This window comes from Bradysia coprophila, unplaced genomic scaffold (assembly GCF_014529535.1).
Source record: "Bradysia coprophila strain Holo2 unplaced genomic scaffold, BU_Bcop_v1 contig_151, whole genome shotgun sequence".
Lineage (NCBI taxonomy): Eukaryota > Metazoa > Arthropoda > Insecta > Diptera > Sciaridae > Bradysia > Bradysia coprophila.
The window spans coordinates 8187301-8206253 of NW_023503423.1; the positions used below are offsets into that span (position 1 = coordinate 8187301).

At 36.9% G+C, this 18953-nt stretch overlaps 4 protein-coding genes across 5 annotated transcripts in view; 1 reads left to right on the top strand and 3 right to left on the bottom strand.

Moving 5' to 3' along the window:
* The window catches only part of LOC119074822 (myb/SANT-like DNA-binding domain-containing protein 3), a 29513-nt gene extending 18535 nt beyond the window's left edge, over window positions 1-10978 (bottom strand). The window contains exons 1-3 of one of the 2 annotated variants that reach the window (XM_037181111.1): window positions 10633-10949; window positions 10170-10324; window positions 9795-10108 (exon numbers count right to left, since the gene is read on the bottom strand). In XM_037181111.1, the coding sequence (XP_037037006.1) occupies window positions 9810-10108; window positions 10170-10324; window positions 10633-10913 (735 nt within the window). In that variant the 5' untranslated portion in view covers window positions 10914-10949 and the 3' untranslated portion in view covers window positions 9795-9809. Of the gene's footprint in view, window positions 1-9794; window positions 10109-10169; window positions 10325-10632 lie in introns of those variants that run through there. The other variant, XM_037181112.1, reaches the window with a different exon arrangement.
* Window positions 3826-5730, top strand: LOC119074821 (aldo-keto reductase family 1 member B1-like). The gene is made up of 5 exons (XM_037181110.1): window positions 3826-4062; window positions 4130-4272; window positions 4549-4951; window positions 5083-5301; window positions 5371-5730. The coding sequence occupies exons 1-5, from the start codon at window positions 3982-3984 to the stop codon at window positions 5404-5406; spliced, it is 882 nt and encodes a 293-aa protein (XP_037037005.1). The 5' UTR covers window positions 3826-3981; the 3' UTR covers window positions 5407-5730.
* Window positions 5321-8453, bottom strand: LOC119074820 (beta-hexosaminidase 2-like). Its single transcript, XM_037181109.1, has 10 exons — window positions 8417-8453; window positions 7384-7953; window positions 7238-7324; window positions 7069-7167; window positions 6884-7012; window positions 6664-6831; window positions 6346-6616; window positions 6254-6285; window positions 5996-6183; window positions 5321-5938 (listed from the first exon to the last, which is right to left on the bottom strand). The coding sequence occupies exons 1-10, from the start codon at window positions 8436-8438 to the stop codon at window positions 5744-5746; spliced, it is 1761 nt and encodes a 586-aa protein (XP_037037004.1). The 5' UTR covers window positions 8439-8453; the 3' UTR covers window positions 5321-5743.
* Window positions 10979-15370: 4392 nt separating the features above from the next.
* LOC119074823 (Hermansky-Pudlak syndrome 5 protein homolog) lies at window positions 15371-18420 on the bottom strand. Its single transcript, XM_037181113.1, has 5 exons — window positions 18202-18420; window positions 17976-18124; window positions 17717-17915; window positions 17504-17650; window positions 15371-17425 (listed from the first exon to the last, which is right to left on the bottom strand). The coding sequence occupies exons 1-5, from the start codon at window positions 18277-18279 to the stop codon at window positions 15680-15682; spliced, it is 2319 nt and encodes a 772-aa protein (XP_037037008.1). The 5' UTR covers window positions 18280-18420; the 3' UTR covers window positions 15371-15679.
* Between the last annotated feature and the right edge of the window lie 533 nt (window positions 18421-18953).

Here is an 18953-nt window from a genome sequence, read left to right on the forward strand (position 1 = left end):
AGGAAAATATTTGAGTTTTAAATTCTTATGTCCCAAGTAATTATTATGACTTTTGAAGCACATGTGCGATTTAAATCTTTACCTATTACAGCGAACTATTGAGATTTTACTAGCGAGCTATCAAAAATTGATGGTAAATAAAATGGAGGGCCAGACTTGTTCCAAATGATTCCTAGATCATGCTAAGACAAACATTTCGGATATCAATCCTAAATTTTTACTTAAAATTTTCGCAGTCTTTGACAATTTGTTAAGTGCAATGGACCCTTTGCAAATTTATAATTCGTTTTTGGATGATTACTCTGAACCAATTTTTTTAAAAATAAAACCACTAAAGCACGCAAAAATGTGTTACCCTAAAAGGAAAAATTGGTTTGTGGGTGATTACTTATTCCACTTGGAGGGACTTTTGCAGATTGTGTAAATTTATCTGCGGTTTCTCCAAGTGGGTTAAGTTATGATTCACAAACCAATTTTTCCATTGAAAGTAACACATTTTTGCGTGCTTTAGTGGTTTTACTTTTTCAACAAAAAAAAATTTGGTTCAGAGAAATCATCAAGAAGCGAGCATTTTTCCGCCTTCATGTAGGATACTAATTTGCAAAGGGTCCTTTGCTCTTAAGGTCCTGTACCTGTACGCATACTTCTGTTGACTGGGGTTGGGGTGAATCGTATTTTATTTTTATTTTATTTTAAAACGCCTAACCCAAGGCTGTACGTGGAGAATGGTCCATAGAATTGATTACAATAGAAGTTTTTTTTTATTAGTTTTTCCTAGTGCCCAGACAAGATATTCGATTCTCGCGGAAGTACAGTTAGGTTGCATACAACGCTGAATAATTTCTCTGTTAGATCGCACATGTTGAAGCATATACGTAGTCCTTCGATCGGTAATTTCACGAAACTGATTTCCTCAATTTTTTTCTGCTTCCAATTCGATAGGATCAGCATGTCAGTATTATTGAGATAACAGTTGATGTAACAAGTTCGAAACTTCATAAATCGATGATAAAAACCAAGGTATTGCGATCTCTGTGGCTCTCTGATTCCGACTCCTCTTTTTTCGTCATTTGTAAAGAAGATTCCTTCCGTGCACCTTCAGTTAATTGAATATTTCAGGGTGTTTCTAAAGAATCTTTCAGGATTTCGTCATAATGTTCCAGACCAGAAGTGCTTTTTTGTTTAAACACGCCATAGCTGCTTCTTCTGATAAAAATTCACCTCTATTTCAAACTTCTCTAATTCCAGGTGATATGTTTTCAGAATGCTACAGTTTTAAAATCGCCGATAAATTATTATGCGTGCCCATATGAAGAGATGCAAAAATTATAGTAGAGAACTAACCAATTAAACCCAGTCGTAACAAGTCTACAGAAATTTCTGACAATTGTCACCTCAAAATTAGGTTAACATCCCATTTACGTGTATGTTGGCAAGATGTGCTCAAAGATTTCGAGAACAGATAAAAATATGGACCAAGATCTAATTCTTTTTAAGATTAACAGTACGCGACCGAATCTTTTTTTGAATTAAAATTTAATCCCTTCAGTTATTACTTGAACTTATCCCCAAATGAGTATCCCCCTAAATTAAATTAAATTTTAATCTTTTAGGCCCTGACTTTTGATGCTTGTTTACTATGCCGTGCATCCGATCAAAATGTTATTTGTAGTGCAATAGAAAAATAGTAACCCATCCTACCTTTACTTAAAAAATAAAAAATAAATCGGATATGGTGATACTATAGTTTTTAAGTTGTTTTTAACTGATATAAGAAGACGTTTTTTTGTGAGCTTGTCGGAAAATTATTGGTTGTTTGCTCGTGAGCTCAATTTCTCAATATCTGGTTAAATTAAAAAACAAATTGAGCTCACGAGCAAACAATCAGAAATTAATTTGTTTATTTACCTGATGAGATTTGAACCCGGTACCCACTACAGTCGACAATCTTACCACTGCTACAATTTGTTCTTAATCCCAACGTGGCTTAAAAATTGAAATCCCATATTTTTATCTGTGTTCAAATTTCATACAAACAGGAAACTGCTGTATCATGTGATAAACACCTCTTCCCTTCTAATTAATATATATCACAGTAATTATTGCAGATGTTAATTTAACTAGATCTAATATTAGAAGTCCCTATTTCTTACCTCTGTCTGCGAATTTATTTTCTTAGTTTCAATGAAAAATCATTTATTCTATCCTCTATTTCTGGTTTCAAGTCGAATATTACATGTTGTCATCTGCCCAATTTAACTCATAACTATTATAATGTCCGCAAATAATAATCAGACATTAATAAATCCATTTACTCTAATATGTGCCAATCATGCAATATTCTGATTGTGATTGATGGTTGCGAAGATCATTGAGCACAATTTTGTTGCCACTAATTTTGGCAAATAGTTCGAAATGAAAGAATGTCATCTCGTTTTAAAGATGCCAGATGAATTGTTGCATGCAAAACGTAACACACAATTTGTTGTAATTATTTACTTTGATCGTGCATTAAATGCGATCTTGATTAATCACTATTCAAATGATTAATTGAAAGTGATCTCTTTTTTTTAATGTGTACCGTTGGTATGCTGTACGAATTAATCCTAGCGCGATGATCTGGCATTGAAAATGTGCTCGCAACAGCAAGTGTAACATACTTTATTCGCTTGTCGTTTGTTCTATTTGGGTTGGCTCTTTTAAAAACGGTTAATTTTGCCAAAAATAACAAAAACACATGCTCGTTGAATTTCCTCTTCCTATCAATGACCCCAACTATCAGTCACAATATTTATGTTGGAAAGTTTTCACTTGGTTTACAGGTTGTCGGACTCTGTATTGTTTTTAGAGAAACGGTGCATCTACGTTTCAGGTATTTTTTTTTAGTTTATGACTTCCGTTTCAACCGTCTCGCACGAATTAAATAATGGCAAAATCTAATACCAAATTTGAAGGGCGCAAAGTGTCTCAAAGTGTAACGATTTTCAATACAGTGACGCATATATTTAAGGGTCGGAAGTGAAGTGTGATGAACTGTGATTTTATCTAATTGCATCAGAACTGAAGCAAAATTCAAGGACTTTTGTGCGAAATTTCTAGCTCAGACGAATGCAGTAAAGTAATAAAGCTCTTCCTGACCGCTCTCAATTTCTAAATATTTTAAACCGACGTCGTCGTAACGAGGAGATATTTCTATTATGAGCGACAAATCGGATTTTTCTCGCAATGCAGCAGTAAATTTGAAAAATTTATTTTGTAATTATTTTTTCAACTAGTGTCATATCGCGTCGTCGCTACGTCGTTAAGAAATCGAATAGAAAAAACATTGTACTTAACCTGGGCGGAAAGGATTTTTTCAAGAACTATTTTTGGGAATAGTGTTTTCCAAGTTTTCCTACATTTTTCCAAAAAAATAAAATTCAGAAAATTAGTTGAAAATTTTATTCAGAAAATGTGAGAAAATTCAAGAAAATAACAGAAAATATTTCTTCAGAAATAGTCGCAGGATTTTCATAAAAGAAAATTGAAGTTTTCCACCACGAGAAAGACAACTCTTGAATTCTACAGGTAAACGTCTTAACGTCAGATGAGAAAAACATTTCTATTATTTCAAGCCCCTTGATATTACTCACCCATTTATTTTCACGAATTTTCCTAATCCGGAAATGATAACAGAAAATTGGCATACCTTCAGACATCTGGAGAGAAACAAAATCTAACGCCTTTCAATGTCACACACTCTACAAATTAATCCCGCCTAAATCAGCTCGTTTAATTCATTTTCATAAAATCTAAACGCAATTAATATTCAATCTAAATTTAACGCTTTTGCTGTTGCATTTCGGTGTATAAATAGGCGACAACGACAATAATTATGATGTACAACTTTAATAATATTTGTTGAATAAAGACGGTTTGCGCGAACGGTCCTGCAGTGCAAGCGAAAAGAATTTTTTTCATTTTAAATTTATTTTGACCAAAATGGCAGATAAAATTCCGTACAAAACTCTGAATAATTTCACAAAAGTACCAATGCTCGGTTTTCCAACATGGGGTTGGGGTGTAAGTGATTTTTAGTGATTTGTGTGACGCACCAAATTGTGATTGATATTTTCTTTGTGGTGAATAGGAAACTATGCAAGGAGTTATCGGTAAAACTGTTAAGGATGCTATCGATATGGGTTACAGATATATAGACACAGCACCTAATGGCAATGAAGAAGAAGTTGGCGACGCTCTTTATGAAAAAATTATGGACGGGACGGTTAAAAGGTGAGTTTGGGAAGTGCTATACCAGTTGAAAAAGCTCCTTGATCAAAGACAAAATTTGCAAAAGCTCTTCGTTCTTAATCAAATTTTGATTTAGTGGATGTTGCCATCTGCTCAAAAGAAATTTTAATTTTTAACCCGTTTAAGCGACTGAGTGTGTTTAAAATACGAAATGTGAAAGTGTCCCTAGATGTGTTGTTTACTACACATTAAATTCATGTGGATTTTGTGGAAGGGAAGAAGTGATTTCTAATATTTTCTCATTCTTATTTACCTTAGAGAAGACTTATACATCGTCGGCAAACTATGGGATCCCAAAGTATTCCACGAACCAGCATTAATTAAGGACTCACTGCTATCGACTTTGCGCAACTTAAACTTAACATACCTCGATTCATACATTCTACAATGTCCAGAAGGCGATTTACAATTTGTTGACACTTGGCACGAAATGGAAAAACATGTCGACAATTTCGTTGTCAAGAGCATCGGCCTGTCCAATTTCAATGAAAAACAAATTGATCATTTGTATACCAGTGCACGCTGCTTGCCGGTCACGAATCAGTTCGATTGCAATCCGTATCTACTACAACAAGAATTGTGCGCACTGTGCCGGTCGAAAAATTTGGCTGTAACGGTCTACAATCCATTTGGATCGTCCTCGTTGTTGGAGGATGCGACGGTAAAATAATGCAGTTGATAATCAGAGAAATGATAACAGAGGGCGCAGCGTCATCTGTTATCATTTTTCTGTTGATAATGCTTGAACTGAAGTTTGCTCTGATGTTTTCTATAAAGTGAACACACTTGCAGATTGAGTCACTCGCGCAGAAGTACAGAAAAACTCCCGAACAAATCCTGTTACGATACCAAATTCAACAAGGTCATGTGGTCATTCCCATTTCGTTTAGCAAAACGAAATTAAAGGAGAACTTGGACATTTTCAAATTTGATCTGGCCAAAGCGGATGTGGCCACATTGGGGAAGCTCGACCGCAACAAACAATACACATCTTTGAGTGCCCTGTCCTATGTAAGTTGTTTAGTTTATAGACTGGTTCAAGGTATTAAAGCTGATATCTGTCTTACGTTTTGCCAATAGGAGCGGACGAAACTAAAGGTCTGTTTTCGACAGTGATATGTGATGAAGATGTGGAAGTATTTTTTTGTGATCGTGTGGACCATTAGGGCGAGATTAGCTGCTTCCATAAGTTTTAGTCTGCAACATGAAGTTGTATGCAATGATCAAATGGTCTCTGTTTCATGATCTGGAAACGGACCATCCCAACCTGACGAGTCTAAGATCGTTCAAATGAAGTACAATCGTTGTGCAACTATCAGGTTACAATTTTGCATATTTTTATTTAGGTTCGCTTCTCTATATTATACATGCCGCCAAGTTTTTCATTTCGTAGCTCAAGGTAGACGTGTAAATCTAAATAAAACTTTTCCAAACAAAAAACGAGACTATTCCTTCAAACGTCGTCCGGTTGGAAACAGTCCAAAGGATTACGCGTACAAAAACCTTGATTCAGTGGTGATGCCATCGTGCCACGCAATACCATACGCTCTCGCCAGGGTAAAAGACGAAGAATGGCATCAGCACTTTCAATTTTCTCGCCGGCTGGATTTTCGTAACCAGACCAAAGTCTTTCAGCAAAGGCGGACGCCTGAACATTGAAATTTCTTTATTTAAGAAAGAACTCCAATCGTCAACGTCTTCTTACCCTAGGCCATATCTTGGCTTCGAAATTCGTTTCGTCAGCCAGTTCTCCCCACATTGCAACCTCTCCTCCGACGAGTAAGTTTGCTTCTGCTTCAGTTAGGTTGGTTCTCATGTCGTACGAATAAACCCTATTCCAATGGTTATATCCGGCTCCCGCAACATGAGGAAATGGATTGCTTCGGGGTTTCCCTGAAAAACATCGAACAAAGAAACATGTATTGTATCTCCTCACGGAAACTTTTGATTCTCATCTTCTTACCATAGCCAACATCCAGGTACCAATAGTCAGAGCTGTTTAATATTTAAATAAATAAACTTCTATGGTCTAAAGTGAACGCAAAAGTTAGTTACCTAGACACAACAGTTTTATATCCTCTTCTGGTGGATTCTTTAACACCTTCAGAACCAACCCAAACCTGGATGACAGTGTCAGCGGGAAGCGTAAAATTGTATTCTAACAGCATTTCCTGCCACACCATCACCGTTTTATTGTGAGAATAAATGTGTGATTGCATGTCAGACACAAACTCTTCGAACAGTTCAAGGATTGTGATATTACGATCTCTAAGATGAGAAGCGATTCGACTGTCATTTGTCCAACATTCCATGATGACCTCATCACCTACAGACATATTTTAAATTGGGAAAAATTGTGAAGTAAACACTCACCAGAAGCATGGAACCATGAATCGGGGAATAGCTCAGCGAACTCATCGATTATTGTATGAACAACCTCCCTAGTCTTATTACTAGCAATGTTGAGCTGGCCAGAAGGAGGCTGAATTGTAAAGCCAGTGTAAGGCTGAATGTTAACGCAACTACCGATTTCGGGAATGCCTACGTATAACAGATGTTACATTCGGAAATCTTCATATGACAATAACCATACCATATGCCCAACTAGTACTATGACCTGGAGCCTCTATTTCTGGCATGACTCGAACACCACGATCTTTTGCATACTTGACAAAGTCCCTTATGAATTTTTCGTCGTATTGGTGGGCAGGACTGTAGGAACCTTTTCAGAAACATATTCAGTTCGTGTTGCCGAAAAGTGAACTAACTTCAAAACACCTTTTTCAGCCAGTTCAGGGTAGGCCCTTGATGCATAAGGAAATGCCGTAGAATCAAGCATATGCCAATGGAAAACGTTCATTTTGTTCCAGGACATCGCTGTGGGTACAAGAGCGTCGCAAATGCTATAGAAATGGAGGTTGCAAAATTGCATCAAGTCTATACGTACTATCAATGACTTTAAACATATCCCTCGGTTGGTAGTAGTGACGAGAAGTATCCAACAACAGGCCTCTGTGCTTATATTTTGGAAAATCTAAAGACATTGTGACACTTCAGTAAAATGTTTCTTTACTTGCGATTGTACGACCATACCCGTAATTCTCCATGGCGCATTCGGAACCAAAAACGAATTGTGAACCGCTGACCATTGTACCATTTGGGAAATGGTTTCAAAAGCTCGTAGTGCACCGAAAACCGTAGTCGCATTGATGATGGTATTAGAGGCAACAGGAATGGTTAACGTATAACTTTCGTCCGTATCCATGTCGAGTTCTTCCGACCAATCACGTATATGAACTTCAATCGTTTCTAGAGTAGATACCACTTCGCTACCGGTTGTAGACCAATTGTACGGAATCATCGGATAGTCATCCTTCAAGTATATGAGATGTCTGTAGCGATCGATTGCAGTTTGTAGTATTTCACTTTGACCAGTGTAGCTGAAGTTCAGGTTATTCGACAGTCTGACTGTTGTATTTCCACGTTGCCATTCTTGGGGTATAGGCCAAATCCAAGGCTCGGTGATGGGATTGTTAGCAGGCAATTGAGAAGCAACAACACCCAACGAAATGTATACCAAAGCCAGTCTCAACAACAACGAACTGTCGGCCTTAGTTCCATCGAAAATTGCAACACTTGGCGTCATCTTCAAGACCTTACAAACTGAAATAATTTCGTGGAAGTTCTCTCGTTTTGTTATTTTCCGTTAAGTGATGAGATACGTTATCGTAGGCAAGACTCAGCGAATTGGAGATTACAGTATAGGATGTCAACGATTGCTATGACGGGAAGAGACTGAGAGATCCAAAAGAAACGAAATTAAAAACTGATTACTGCCAATTTCAACTTATATCAGCGTTGAGTGTTGATGGAGTTGGCATAACAACTAATTGTAATCAGATTTTAATTGTTTTAATGGTTTTATCAACGAGCTGTTGTGTAGTCAAGTGATAATTTTGGTATCATCGGAGTATAAGTAGATCAACCATTTTATCAGGTTATACCTCAAACGACTAAACTTGAAAAATAGCCGATTGAAACTCAGAAACTGCAGCTTCTTTCACGAGTATTCCCGAATGCGTCAATCTGTTTAAATTACGAAAAATAAAGTTTTTTTTAAACTTACCATTTAGCTCCTCATCACTCATCGCCCATCCATTCGACATAAAATTATTTCTTAAAAACCAGTGTGACAACGTAGGTAATATTCTGAAAAGTTGCATAAATTACGGTCACCAAAATAATCAATTTTGTAATTGATACGATTTCAAGGCATAGAAATACTTGGAGAAAGTTATTCTTAACTGCAGACACCTTCAAATCAAGAACCTTGGAAGTTTCCCACAATTCATTCTTTGTCGATAAACCATTGACATTCCTATTCATTTTATACGAAGAAATATATTTAGGATATCGGTGAATTGGGAGTAAAATCTAAATTTTTTTGAACAATTGTCGGCTTGCCAACGCATCCGGAATTTTTGATAATCAGGATGGAATTCTAGTAACTCTATCCTGAATGCAGTTTTAGCTGTTTGAAACCGAAGTGGTCACTCGTGGAAAAGAAAATTTCTCACTTTTATTGTAAGTCCTGGGTGATAAACGGTCAATTTATTTGAAATATAAGGGATAGTAGTGATAGACCAGAACAGTCACACAAAACAACAATGGAACATGAACCGGAATTGTTCCAGTTTCAGTGGCTGTGCAAAGAGAAATGGATCTCTGTCCGCTCGTTGGAGGGCTTGTTGTGAGATAAGATTTAAGGTAAGATCACAAGGGGCGCATCGGAATTGGCCCGATCTGTCCATGTGACCAGTGCGGGACTGGTTCACCTAGTTCTTTTTTGTTTAAAAAAAATTACTTTAAATGAGATCGTGGTGATCAAAGTTCCTGACGATGGTCAGTTTTTATCAAGACTTATCGATTTTCATCACATTTTGAAGTATTTTTTAATGAAAAAAAAACGATCTACGGAGTAGCTCACGGCTTTTCGGAAAGTTTGCGATTTCACTCCTAGCCGTTGAATTTAAATTTTTATCTGGTGCTCAAGTCGGAGCATTATAATTTGATCGATTCTACTCATTTAATTCATTTTTAAATAATTGTAGTTTTCGAAGGAATCATTTCGAAAACATTACAGTATAAAAGCTTATACACGTGCATTTGAACGGATTACCCGCAGGCGAGTAAACAGCTCTAATGCGCATGTGTAAGCTTTTCGAAATGATTTCTTGAAAAACTACAATTATTTAAAAATGAATAGAATCGATCAAATTATAATGCTTCGACTTTACTTGTAAATTCTTCATAAAATTTTTAATCTGAACCACTGGTCAGAAAAACCTGAACCCTAGAAAATCTGAAGAAAAAAAACACGACAACTGAAGTGTCAACATCATTCATTGGTACGTTTTTAGTGTATTTGTATCCAAAGTAAGTGATTAAGGGAGATTGTATTTGAACACAAAAAAAAATATTTTTTTCTCTCTAAAAGTTAGTCGAGATTTGAACATTCATCACTGTTTATACATAACTGAGTACGCGGACGATTGAACTTTATTGTAATCGAGTAGCCTCAACTGATGCAATTCCTGTTCCCATCGCATCTTTTGCAGATACAAATCTTTCTCTTGACTCATCCGCAACTGATGGAATTCCTTTTCTTGCTCAATCTTGATCGTATGCAATTCGGCCTGCTGACTTATACGATTTTCCAGCGCTTTGATTTGCAATTGTTCGCGTTGTGTGGCTAGAAAATGGATTTCTTTCTGCTGATTGGTTGCTTCTTCGATCTTTTTCGCACGCAACGAAATTACTTTAAAGAAAAGCGGACAGGTTTTGTCAGTTTGTCAATGGGAATGTTTTGTGGTGTGTACCTGGTGTTAAAAGTTCTTCCAGATTGTCGTCATTACAAGCGTAATTGTTTGTCTTTGCAGTACTGACAGGTGGTTCATTCACTTCGTATTGTATTTCGTCATTCATGTCGTTCATATCGACGGCGTGAGTTGATGTATCGAGTGTTGGAGTGACACTGAAAATGAAGTTGTTATGTAGCACATTTGATTGATATGTGGTTGGTCTATGCGTCCTCGAACAAATCATCAAATTGTTTGAATCATGTTCGCCTTCTCGTTTACCTCAGCCATTCATAAGTTGAGACTTAGAGCTTTCAACGATAAATGAACTAACAAATTTACAAGTTCACTGATCAGATCATGAAGGAATATACAATGAAATAAACGACCCTATCGAATCCCTGAACTAAGAAATCGAATTGCAAATCAAAGAAATTTTCAATAAAAATTTGACTTGGAAGCTAGCAAGGAACAATTTTCTTACTTGTCAATTGTTGTAGAAAGCAGTGAAGTGGTACTGCTCGACTTTAGTTTGGTTTTCCTTTTCGCCTTGGTATTTTCCCACAATTTTTTCAACTGCTTTGTCAACCGCTTTTTTACGTTTGGATTTTGATTATACTCGGAAGTGATTCGTTCCCAAATTTGCTTCTTTTGGGCTATCATACTGGAACCGGTTTTCTTATTTTCGACAATATTGTGATATTTCCCGACCAAATTGACAAGAGTTTCTCGCTCAAAGTCTAGGAAACAGACTTTTTTGTCCATTGTAATGGTTGGAATACTGTTTTTAATTACCACTGTTTACCTATTCTCTTCTTCTTCTTCTTTTTCTTCGCGGAAAAGAATCCTTTGTTGACAGCTGAAGAAAATGGGGTTGCCGCTGCAAAAAAAAACAGTTTTCATTCACTTTTGCTGCAAAGAATTTCTCAACGTACGTTATAAACGACTTTTTATAGGTTGTAGGTAAGTACGGTGAACGTAATGCTTGATTTTCACCTACCAAAAAAGTACTCCGTGTGATAGACAAAATTGAACCCATACTTAAGTACTTATACCATTACGACGCAAATGACGAAATAGTGCTGTTTAAACTGATCCACAACCGACTTGACTCTACACTTCGTCACAATATTGCATTTCATCAACCTACTAGGGTCACGAGAAATGACTCGACTTTTTATCTCTTAATGATCACTACGAATTATCAGCTAAATGCACCAGTCTACCGAATTCAATGTAGCCATGACACTCACTTCTGCAATCTCAACATTATGGGTTCTACTTTTAGTACTTATAAACGATTAGTGAGAAGCTAGCTTTGCTGGTGATTTTCGTTAGTTTTATGTGTGCCTTGAGTTGTCTAAGTTATCGTAATTTTTTCTCGGTGTACAGCCTTCTTTTTGAGCATAAAACCTTTGTATGAGTTCGATTTGTTTTTTAGATCTTGTTTTGAATTTCTTTTCAATGTAAAAAGTAAAAGACTGATTTATTATTGGGCCTCGGCCTGTTAATTGGTCTCTAAACGATGACAAATAAATAAAATTACATACTAATCGATCACTATGATGGAGAGCCGTGTGAGAGAGAGTTTCTTTGCATCTGCAAAGTATATCAACGAGAGCCTGTATCATTTGTAAGATCTCTCGTAGTATACAAGTAGTGGATCTATTGCATGCAGCTGCAGTAGGGAGTTTCGTTTGATCTTACTGTATTTATGCTCGTACGAACTGTAAGATTGCCGTTGAGTTGGAAACCGTCTTCAAAATTAACAAAAAAACGTAGACATCCAATCCAAATATTTACTTTGTTTATTTAAACATGACAATGTGCTGTAGCAAATTAATTGCAGAACAGAGCGATTTCCTTTCGAGTGTCTACTGTTCTTCAAGTTTCCACTTGCTAATTATGAGAAACAATTATGTCATCTATTCATTGGTGGTGAAAGGCCATGAGCAAGGAAACAACGGAAATACTAGACCCCATTTTTTAGAAAACGTTTTCAAAAATATTCTTTAAAATTCTATAAACTAAAAAGAAATAGAATTTCTTCGTTTACAGCTATAACTTGTGTTGTTATCAATAAATTATTATTTTTTTGTTAAAAGCCCTGATGATGTTCTCAAATTGAGAACGAATATATTGGCAACAAAAACTAAGTTTTTCTTTAATTGGGCTATTCCGACATTTTCTTAAAAATTTTTAAGTTTAGACAAAAAGCCAAAAATTTCGCAAATACCGTTGGGTAGTTGAAAAATCGACCTTTCTAGTTTGCACAGTAAGCAGCTTACCTCTGTGGTAAGCAGTTTCTAGTATAGTTTTTTTTTGTATACTAAATACAGTGAACGACATCTCAAATGTCTCACTGTCATTTTTTTCAGAGAATGTCATTGTGAATTTGCAATGACACAATAAAATTCTCAGAAAAATTAGACAGTGAGACATTTGAGATGTCGTTCACTGTACCGACTTACCTTTTGCAGTTCAACATTGGGGATTCAAGAACTTAATACAGCTGCCGTAATTTACATAAGAGACTTAGTGAGAATTTTAAACAAAATAATTTTTATAATTATTATGCTTGTGGACATATAACTCAAACGTTACTATCGTGTACATAATGCACCAACGAGCGAACGCAGTGAGCGAGTGTGTGTGCATTATGTACAAGATAGTAACGTGAGAGTATATGTCTACAAGCATATATGATTTTATCGTTCCGGAGTGAGTATGTCATACATAAACGAAAACTGGAAAATATACTGATACACACATGCACACACACATTGTGCAAAACAAAACGTGTAAACAAATCCATTTCATTCGAAGTCTCAGTAGCCGAATCGGTTAGAGCGCATCACTTTTATGCGATGGTCTTGGGTTCGCTCCTCGTCAAATTTTTTTTTTTTATTTATTTATTTTTTTTTATCAAATATTCACGTAGACTTGCAGAATCCCTTCAAAACAACTTCATTTTCAATCGAAACGATATTTGTTTCGATGTATGACTCAACAGAACGTGTTTTTACGTTGTACATGTTGATCACATCGAGTTTTCAAAGGCTTGTATCTCGGCAGATATTAATCCGATTGAAAAACTAATTACGTTACAGAAGTCCTGAGATCACGCTCTACACACTGGCATTTTGTTTGATTGAAATCCGTTTAGTCAAAATTTAATTATTTTCATCGTAAACAAAATACAAGAGAAAGGGTTTACATAACAACTACACACACACTACGCCATGAGTCGTACACGTTATGTACTTTTCGAATTGAATCACATTAGCCGCGAGAATCCAACTAACAATTTAGCAATTCGTACATATTCGAAGACTCAGTGGTCGAATGGTTAGCACTGCTTGCTTTCACGCAAAGTTTCCGAGTTCGGTTCTCGTTGGGGTCAGGATTTTTTTCCGAGTTTCTTTCATATATGCGATAGCAACACAACAACTGAACAGTTTAGTTTCTTTCATTTAAATGCAGAGTAAAACAAAACTCCCTAGGGACGGGTCGCGGTCGACGATAGATTAATGTATCATATAAAGCTTATATACAGAACCGTTTAATGTATGACATACTCACTCCGGAACGATAAAATAGATTACTGTGAATTAAATCTGTCAACGTTGCATTATTGCATTAGTCGTACACACACGATTGAGTCAAGTTTGTTATATAATTCATGTACACAGATGATCGTTCTCTCAGTCCGTAACATTTGTCTATCGTATCAACATCGCCGAATAAATTAGTTTTACACTGTACCAAAGCTGTTATTATTTACACAGTCGTTCAAATCATCAGAAGGAATCTGGATTAAACTTCATAATTACGGTAGACAGATCATTTTTTATAAAATTGATTTTTTTTAATTTGCTGAAAATTTTCCAATTTGACTAATTATGGTAATTTCCCAAAAAAATTGTATAAATTTGTTCGATCGCCGTCCATTCAAAATACATTGTATACATTAAATTTTGAGTTTATTCATATCACTTTGTCAATTTTACATAAAAAAGCTACATTTATTGTTTACGTCAAAAGCTTGTACACCAAAATATGTCAGAAAGAGAAAATTAACATTTTATCGGTTTTTCCAAGGCTGTATACTTTGGGGAGGTCACGCAGATCGTCATTTTATTAGATACGCGGGAACACACCTTTTCCATACAAACAAATTCACCAAAATTGAATTTGTATGGCGTGGTGAAATTTTTGTATGAAACGTGGTGTGTAACCCGCGTATCTGCATCTGCGTGACCTCCCCAAAGTATACAGCTTTGGGCTTTTCTACACTTAGTTTAGAACTATTTGATTGTAATTTCCTAAAGTCTAATTTCTACTTGGCAGGCCGTTTGAGCGGATCATTTAATCGAGTGGTAATGGCCTTTACGTGTTACGGCAATGCAAATATGGCTCTACTCATATGAAACATGCACTTACATTTGGCTAATCACGTAAAGGACAGTACGAACGTGCTTCCAAATTTTTATTTTGAAGAATCATTCCTGTCAAAATAAAACTTTGCAGGCGCGGACGGAATGTACATTACTATCTCCGTTCTTTGGTTTAGAAATGTGTATAATTACATTGACGAAAGTATACTCTAAATTTCTTCGTTTGTAGAATCGTACATGTGACACTGCGGTCAATTTTTTACTCAAAAGAGCGAAAACTGTAAGGGTCAGAGAACTACAGCCTTAACCATCGTTGATGTTATGTTATTATGCTACAGCATAATAAACAACCCGCGATGGGATTGAAGCTAGATCATTAGTATACTAGTTTCGCTGCAGATGATTCTACTCTTTGAGACCCTTTCATCTCAGAAATATTTTACAACGCCAGTGGTGAGCTGAGCAACGAACGTAGTGCTATCTCTAATGTACAATAGAGTGTTTATTGATGAAAACAAACGAGGCATCAATACTCTCTCTAGCATCCAAACTCTCTCAAAACATCGATGTAGGGGGGAAAATAAGTTTGAGAAACGCTGATTTTTAATATGACTTAAAACCAACAACAACAACACGAGCGAACAAAGTAGCAGTGATTCATAAACGTATCTACCACCTTAATAATTGTAGTTTGGTTGCTAGGGAGAGTATTGGAGGCATTCAAAACATGTTTTGGTCCTTGGTTTCATGACGAAATTGTCGCAACTGTCAAATAAAGTTAGAAATTTCTCTATCGAAAATTGCGATTGCTGCATCTGTCAATGAAAACTAGGACCAAAACACGTTTTCAATGCCTCGTTTGTTTTGAGCATGTGAGACAGAAGGCGAAACGACAACCCATTGTTCCATCTCGCTCTACTTAAACACCGTATATTAGGAAAACGTAACAACAAACAAACGAAAAGACATTGCGAACTGAATTTTTGTCCATTGATATAAGATAGATGTAATCATCAAAGTAATGAAAAGTAAAAACTGAAAACTTTTGAGTCTGAAAAGCAACTCAAGAACGAATGGAAATTCTGTGACAAGTAGATTTTTGTGTAGTCAAGATTTAATAAAATTATCCGTAGCTTAGTTGGCAATACATTTCAAATAAAATTCTTTCGGAACGACATCCTTTGGCATGAGACGAGCATGTCGTTTTAACAAGTCCAAAGTGACACTAACACCTGCAACATCAACAAACACATTCAAGAAATCCGACCACGAATACACTTGATTATCGTCAAACTGAACCGGCGATAATTGCGAACATTCAAAGCATTCCATTTGCTTTTGCGAATGCATCAAAACCATTAACTGAAACATAGTCACTCGCATCGCATCATCTGTGCATAGCTTCGCGACTTGTTTCAGTAGATTAGTCGATTGACTAGCAAATACCAACAGAATGATGCGCCTTAAATCGACATTACTGTCCTGGAACAGCATTTGTATGATGTTTGATGTGACCGATGGAAATGCCTTCATAACTTTAATGCATCGGTCTCTAGCACCACGTAACCACATCAACTTTAACCATTCCACAGCAATGTCCTCGTATTTACAGTCTTTGTATCGAATAAGTATCGGAAACGTGCATTGTGTACATCGCAATGTCGTTTCCGTTAATTGTTTATTTACTAAAATTATTCCGTCAATCACATAATCCAGACATGGATCTTCCATTTCACTGATCACATTTGGCATAAGATAGTTGAAATACATCTCAAAGCATTGGCGCCGAGCTTCCGTTTCACTTTCCCCATTCTCAATCAACAATCCTTCGACTTTGCTCAACAGCACCTGGATACCCGAACAGTCCAATTCGTCGAATATGCCCGCATATCGATCGACCAATGTTGTCCGGGAAATTGATTGTGATTTGCATATCATGACGAGATTCTGCAATTGTTTTTCCTCGCTGGTCGCGGTTGATTGCGTTGGTGGATGATGGACAATGGCTGATACGGTTCGTCGGCGGTTCGAAACAATTGTGTCGTAATCCTCGGGCGATGATTCGAATCGATCGATCTGATTCGGTTTTGTTTGGTCGTTTAGCAGCGCCTCGCCGTTTATACGGAGGGTTTGCGTAAATTCGGGCAATATTTCATCGTAGACAGTTGGATGGACGATGAAAATACCATTTTCCAGACGCGTTGCACTCCTCGAAAGGCTTTCGTCATTTCCGGCCAAAATGTCATTGAAATTGCTTTCCAGCTCCATGACCACTTCCGCTTCGCCGACATTTTTCAAATATTCGTGGATTTGTTTCAACTTCAATCGATATGGCACCAATTTCTCTCTCAAATAATCTCTATGTTGAAACAGGGCGCACAGCGTCTGTTCGTATTTTCGTTCCTGGAGAATGTCAAGGAACTGTTCCTCCAACGAAACAAGTTCAACGCTAAATAATTCCCCGTTCAATGTGAATATGTGCAAGGTGTTTGAGTTACTCACACGAACGTCTATGATATCCTTTATTTCGTCTGACCATAAAACGACACGTGACTCATTCGGATCGAAAATGTAAAATCCGGTTCGCGTAAAACCGAGAACGAACTTCTTTAACACCGGATGCAAACGGGCCAGTTGAAGGATTTGTGGATCTTGTACACAGTCTTCCGGTAGACCTGTGTAATTAGCATGAAGCTTGGTTGGTGCACAGGCCAGTGCTGCCTTGAATTGTGATGTTTGGAGAACATTCCCATTCAAATCGGATTCCCATATGCGTGAGCCCGGCCGAGCACAGTAGATTTTCAAAAACACTTCCGAATATTGATTGTAAATCGGTAAGAAACAGGCACCGTAATACCCATCCCGAGGCGTGTTTCCAATCTGTAGTCGAAGAAGGAATTTCGATCATTTGACTTTTCATCTTCTGACAGTTTATGGATGTCGTCGCTGCTTGCTTACCTGTTTGAATTGTTCGGTTTTCATATCACATAGAATGCACCTTGCGTATGTCGACACCAGCAGTAAGCGATCGAAGTTCGAGATCTGAACGATGGGCGATTCCAAATATAAAATTGGATTGATGCGCAGGCCGGTTAATGTTCGGTTCTAAAATATTATTTTTTATGAAAACGTAACAATTGGGCAGAGCTCATTGCATGAATATAAACTCACAAACAGCATGTCAATGAAGACAATGGACACGATGCCTTTCTTATTGCCGATGAACAGGTGCGATTCCTCGTTTTTCCATTCGATGAATGTAATTTTCTGCGTTTCCTCGCATTTCGAAACCAGGACAATCGGTTCCTGAGCATCGAAATCCAATAGATACACACCAATCATTCCCTTGTCGGTGGAGAAGGCGACAAATCTGGCAATTGATTCGAATCAATTTTACTCTTTACTCTGATTGAATCAAATTGGCATATACCTTTCATTCGGAGATATCCGAACGTTTGTGATGGAGCCATGAACATTTTGGATTAGCTGCAGAAACTCGCATGGATTGAGACGAAAGATGTATAAACTTCCAGACGATGCACCAAAAACGATATAATTGGAGACATCGACACAGGTGTACTGGAAAAAAGATTGTGTCAGAAAAATACATAAATAAATCGATAACTCTTGTGTCTGCCACAGTCAGTGCTTCTCACCGTCAGTCTTTTCGTGAGTGGTTTTTTTGTTTCTTGACACAAATCGGTGAAATGATTCAAACGGTATTCCGTGTGCATTTTGACTAAATAACACTGCGGTGCGTGATTAAGCTGTAACTGTTTGGTTAAAGAATTCTACTTAAAACTGGAGACAGTACACCCTTTATTATTACATTGTTGTTTGCGGTATGAACACAAAATGACAAGTGAATCATGAAATATCCCTTGAACTAAAATCAAGACGTTTGTTGCGCATGTGTCTGTCTGTGTGTGTATGTACTACACAGTGCATTAAGCGGAATGAATGAATGATGTTCATTCACTTTGCTGATTTCAGTTGAAAATTTGAAAACTTCGGGGATAAATTTGGTAAGAAACAATGGTCTGATACATGGCCCATGGGTGAAAAAATGCTTCTTCTGCGTATGTGGAACTGTATGGTCAATTTTTGGCCTACTCATTTTTAAAATCGATTTTTAACCGTGAAGCCATGATAGCACATTTTTAGCCAAATGGAGGAAAATGTTGATCATGCTTTCTACATTTTTCTAACAGTTTGTTGAGTAGGTTGAGTAAAGTATGCAGTAGAGTGGTGTTTCACTTCGTTAACACAAGTGTGTTATGTCCCACAGATCAACTAAATACAAACTTGAAACTAAAACAATAGCGTACCAAAGCTGTAACTCTGCTAAACGTCCGAAATAAAACGCTCTATTCCCTCTTACCCAGTGTCTATATTCGCGAAAATATTT